At 40.2% G+C, this 6,000-nt stretch overlaps 1 protein-coding gene across 2 annotated transcripts in view; it reads right to left on the bottom strand.

The window, feature by feature from the left end:
• The window catches only part of usta (uronyl 2-sulfotransferase a), a 51,340-nt gene continuing 45,340 nt past the window's right edge, over positions 1-6,000 (bottom strand). For both annotated transcript variants that reach the window (XM_068342916.1, XM_068342917.1), the window contains 3 exons: positions 2,518-2,615; positions 2,221-2,378; positions 1-2,032 (listed from right to left, as the gene is read on the bottom strand). In XM_068342916.1, coding sequence (XP_068199017.1) covers positions 1,740-2,032; positions 2,221-2,378; positions 2,518-2,615 — 549 coding nt within the window. In that variant the 3' untranslated portion in view covers positions 1-1,739. The remainder of the gene's footprint in view (positions 2,033-2,220; positions 2,379-2,517; positions 2,616-6,000) is intronic.

Here is a 6,000-nt window from a genome sequence, read left to right as displayed (position 1 = left end):
TGCAATAGCTAGAGGACATTTATTTTGAAGACTGTAAAATTATAGACTGCATTCGTTGTGTTCATCTGCTTCTAGTCCCAAAAAATACTTTCAAAGCCACCAAAAATCAAAAAATACAAATGATTAAGTTATCAAGTTAACATTTTTCTTCCTTCCTGAGAATCTTGTCTGGAATGCAAATCAATAAAAAAATAAATTAAACTGGCAAAAAAAAATAATAATAAAAAAAGAAAATAAAACTACATCAGACATTTTAAAAGTAATGATAATTAGGATGGGTAGTGATTAGGATGACAGAGTAAAATCTGTAGAAGGCAATCACATATTAAGTCTTCTCCGGATGATTTTTAATTGAGTTGTGAAGAGCACACACACACACACACACACACACACACACACACACACACACACACACACACACACACACACACACACACACACACACACACACACACACACACACACACACACACACACACACACACACACACACACACACACAGAATTTAAGATGTTGTGTTATAGTATTGTCTCATAACACACACTAATACACTGAACTGAAAGAAAGAATTCTTGAACCATAACATGATCTTTTTAAAAAAAAATAAAAATAATGAAAGGCCAATCAGCATCCAGTTTTGAGACAAAATCTCTTATTTCACTGCAGAATTTCAAGAAAAAAAAAATCACCTCAGAAAAAGTGCAGTAAATTCAGAGAATGCATCACAGTGGAAACATTGGTATTTGGCAAGCTCCATTTTTAAAACTTTGGACTAAAACAAATTGCGCTCTATATATGCTTTTTAGTGTTTGACTACAGCCAGTCTATACTCTTAAGAATAATCTGCTCTGAATAATAAATCTATGTTAAAATACCTAGCTGGTTTGGTCAAACTCAATCATTTGCGCACACATGGTTGGAATTCTCTGAATTCATAACAGTGCTTCATGTTCAACCCTCATTTATACCTCATAATATCTTACAAATCAAATGAGATGTCGTAAAACCAATGTTATAATAGCTGACTTCACAATGTCGCTGCTCCACCAGTTGTGCACAGAGATTCCTGTCAGTTACTGGAACTCTTAACAAGGTTTGGCACTTAATAAAGTCTCTAACTGATATACAAAAAGGTTTTGGTAGTTTTGTATTTGCAGATACGCTTTTCCCATTCCAGCTTTTATGACATTAACCATTTCACAGAGAATGGACCTTTTTCTTGAGCAATGTCTCTAAAGTCCTCTCCTGAAAAGTAAACACCCAGCGAAAAACTTGAAGAATATTTCCCAAAGCACTCAGCTATCCACACCTTGTGCTAATCTCTCCTGGAGATAACGACAATGAGGGATTTTCTTTTAAATTCTTTTTTTTTTACATCGACACACCCAAAAATTAACTCAATTTAAAACAAACTTGAGTCAAGTAAAGTGAGTTTAACATTATTTCCCATTGTCCTTAGTCATTTTTTAAATAGAGCATTTTGTGCACCCAATTACACAACCCTAGTCCTCAGTGCTGAGCCTGTCATGATAGGAGAGTACCGCAGATAGAAAACAGAGCCCACGCAGTCATGAGCCTCATGATCCGCACACCACCCACAAACACACCTCACTTTTCTTAGGAATGTGAAAGACGGGTAACTCTCCTTTGCCCTCAGGCTGCCTCCAGCCAATTCTAGCCAATCAGCTTTAGTTTTTTGTTTTTTTTTTGACCATGTTCACTCTTCATCAAACAGCCCTTAGGGATGGACCAGCCAGCTTTTGGCATCCTCCAGGTTTGCGTCAAGTTCTTCATCATCATCCAGAGGCTCGGGGGTTCGGACGGCTAGCTCTCGCAGGAAAGCAGGTGAGTACGCAGGGGGTTGCGAGACAGACTTGAGGCCAATTTTTTTCTTCAAGAGATGGAACTGGTCACGGACAAAGTTGTAGAACTCATACTCAAAGTGCATACGATTGTAGAGCACCTGCAGAGCCTCCAGAGTAGGTGTGTGTTTACGCACTGTGCCTGTCATGTTCCCCATCTTCTTAAAGTCTGCAGAGAGAATAAAAGCAGGGCAGCTTGAGAAGAATATATCCAACATAAAACATCCGTTTGAGTGGAGAGTAGAGCAGAACTTTATTGATCCCTTAAGGAGGTTCCGTCAGGGGAATTAACTAGAACAACACATTTCCCAATGTTAGATTTCTGAAGGAAGCAAAAGTCATTCACATGATACCTACCATTACTCTTGTAGATGCTGAGTACTCCAGTAAAATAATGAGGTAAGAGCCTCTCTAACATGAGAAAAACGTCCTCTAGCTCCTCCAGGATACCAACAAGGAGGTAGTTCTCCATCACATGCTGTTTGGCCTTTTCCAGAGCCCACACTCCTGGCTCTCTGATGGAAAGAGAAGACCATTTAAGTACAACAGAAAAGCAAAAATGGCAACAGGGCCACCTTACCTAAAATAAAACAAATGAAAGATCACAAAATATCTGAAGCATTTAAATGTATCACACCATGAGTGTGTACATACCTGCACTGAGGATGCTGTCCACAGAAGTAGGGGATGATATAGAAAACTCTGGGGTTGGAGCACTCAGGGTAATTCTCTAAAATGCACACATTGATATCCTGAAAGGAGACAAATACATTGGAGTGATTACTTCTTAATGGATATCAAAAAGTTTGTCATTCAAATAGAATTGTAGTAATTTATTTCTGCCACTAGAGGGAGGCCTTCCCCAGTCCTGCTGTGATCTCAGGTTTACCGAAAGATGGTGCAAAACAAAATCCTGAACGCAAAAACAGCAATAACCCTTCACCCCAGCAGGATGTAGTTATCCCCATCTGAACGAGACTTCTATGAAATATTAGCAGAGACTACAGAGATTCTCCACAACAGAAACAATAGTTTGTCATTGTATAGTTATGAAGACGGGATGAACATCTAACTCACAAATTCACATTAAGCGTGATGAGATCACATTTGTGATCAGTCGCACAAATGTGGGAACTATTATAATTAAATGAAAAAAACAACAACACAAGATTAAAAGCACACGCATGGGAGAAGTTGGCCGACACTGTGGAACTAACAGTCAAAGCCATGTCAGCTGACGTAAGTCTAATGGATGGCAACAAGTCCTGAGAGACTGGATGAAGCACGACTCCTTCTCCCTCAGTCTCGCTCTGCTTGTGTACACACACATGACATGTACACTATCTGAACCACTGACGGTGAGTGAAAGTGCAGAGATTGCGTCAAAGCTTGGGTTTAATCTATTTAATCAAGTTGGGTTGAGACAGCACCAGAGATCCACACTTTCCCCGGGGGACACGAACACTGAGCTTGAGGGTGAGATGTGGGCGGGTCAAAGGCTATAAAATAGAAACCAGGTGATTGAGCTGTCAAAAACACCTCATTGGCACCTGTGTAAATGATCCTTTGGCAAAGCATCAATGACGGTAAATGTATTTATTGATGCAATCAATAAAGCATGACAGCCCAACAATAAATGAGGAATTTCTGGTACGGTATGTACCATTATTGATCTCAGGCTTCTATTTGGTTTGACGTGAGTGGAGTACTAAGGCATGTAATGCAACATTATGCATTTTATGCAAATTCATGCAAATATGTAATATTTGCATATATAACCTGAGATGATTTCATTCAGCGTGTGGTTGGCAGCAGCCTTGCAGAAAGCAAGAGGGACCTGTTTGAACTTGACATCTAAGCACATGCACGCGCGCACACACACACACACACACACACACACACACACACACACACACACACTGTCTGTAATATTTTTTTAATACAATCAACTCCCCGTGGATCGTATTAAGTACCAAATTGCCTGGAAGTCTCTCTTCTGCTTTGACCCCCAACATTAGGGGGGCCTGGAGGAACGTGCCCACAACTAATTTTCTTACAATAACATCAAAACAAAGCAGATCCTGCCTACACACTGGGGGTGGGCGATGTGGTCAGAAAATAATATCACAACATTTTAAGGAAATGTTAACAATAATGATATAATACAGTATATTTGATTTGTGACATCTTCAAAGTACGCTTGTACACAATATGTTTAAGAAATTCATTAAACATATTGTATATATAAATATATGTCAAATTAAAGTCAAAGTCAGCTTTATTGTCAAGTGTACAACATATGCACGACACACTGTACAGCACAGACAGAATTGCAGTCCTCTCAGACCCACTGTAAACAGGCAGTACAACAGGCAGTACAACATAGGTAGTACAACAGGCAGTACAACAGGTAGTACAACACAGGCAATACATTTTTAAACATATTATTTTGAACGATACAATATGACTCAACTCCAAAGTACACTCAGGCTCGTTGTTCCAATTCTTGCACATCTGACACTACGAGCTACTGCGGTCTGTCTCAGCAGGAACAGCATCTGTCCTGTACACTTTTCCCACATCAACAATCTCAATGGAAAAAAAAATGCAGCTTTTAGTACATTTCAAAGTTATTTATGGTCTTCACTGGCTCTGAACAAAAGAGTCGACTCTTAAATTGCCTGAATGCATTCACCAGACATTCTCTGTCTCCTGTAGACTGTAAAGCAGGTATCATCCAGTTACTGCCTGGAGCCTTTTCATTACTATGACTCAAAATATTAGTTAAAGCTACTTTAACCTTTAGTTTTGTGTGTTAGAATCAGCATGATACAGACACAGCAGACAAATGTCAGGTGTTGTCAACAACAGAAATTCATACACCAGCAGCATTAAAACATGAGATACTTTGTTTATTTTTTCAAAATGCATGTACAAAAATACCATTACCTCACTTGCTTGGTCAAAACCCGATGTGAAAACATACAGCTTGTTATGACAGCTCAACGTGTCAGGGGATGATTGATTGATTGACCTGTCATTGTGTGCTCTTTACTGCCATTAGATTAAACATATTTGCCCTGGGAACTTTTCTACTAGGGCGGCACGGTGGCGTGCCAGGTATCGCTGTGGCTGCACAAAAAGGCGGGTCTGAGTTCAAGTCCCGCTCCGTGTGGAGTTTGCATGTTCTCCCCGCGTCTGCGTGGGTTCTGTCTGGGTTGTCCGGCTTCCTCCCACCTCCAAAAGCATGCACTGCAGGTTATTTGGCCATTCCAAATTGCCCGTAGGAATGATTGTGTGTGTGCGTGTGTGTATGTCTCTGTGTAGCTCCGCGGTGCACTGGCATCGCTCCCTTAGTTTGCCCCCCCCCAAGCCCTATGCCAGCTGGGATAGGCTCCAGCTCCCCGCGCCCCGCGCAAGTGGATGAAGCGAGTAGGAAAACTAATGAATGAATGAACTTCTCTACTACTGAAGATGGTTTTATTAAACTGTGATGACAAATGCTGTTCTCTTCAGTGTCATTACAGACACACACATAGTGGACATATCAAATATGAACATAACTCCGAGCCTATAAGTAAAACAAGTATTCTTCTTAGCCCTACCCTCTTGTCATCAGTAGATGACAAGAGGGTAGGGCAGTAGTACATTATGCTATGGTTAAGATAATTATTGCCGGTACATTGGCGTTGGCAAACGCTCAGATAAAACAGTCAGGTCCTACAGCAGTTTGTCAGATGTCCCTGATGCTGGTGCTGCTAAACTGGTGGAGTGAGTGAGTGCCTTGGACAATAGGACATTGTAAACTAATTGCATTCCTATCTGTCATTCCTACATTAATTGTGTTTCCATGAATGATAAAGTGTGACTTCGCCTTCTCTGACTGACTAATAACACTCTGCAAGTGTTTGGTACCTGTCCAGGTATATACATGAGTAACACGCCTAAAAGAAAAGGTCTGCGTATTTCTTTGTGTTAAAACATGTCCACCACACCACAACATAGCTTGTGTATTGATAACATGAGAAGTGATTAATATATTAAAAGTAACAGTGTTGCAGAGAGACAATATTGAGTAATACGCAAGAAAATGTTACACAAGAAAATGTTGTGCTGAATAGATAGTGAAACATATCT

Source organism: Antennarius striatus, chromosome 19 (genome assembly GCF_040054535.1).
Source record: "Antennarius striatus isolate MH-2024 chromosome 19, ASM4005453v1, whole genome shotgun sequence".
Lineage (NCBI taxonomy): Eukaryota > Metazoa > Chordata > Actinopteri > Lophiiformes > Antennariidae > Antennarius > Antennarius striatus.
Note: the sequence above shows the minus strand (reverse complement) of the source record. Positions and strands in the feature narration are given on the sequence as shown.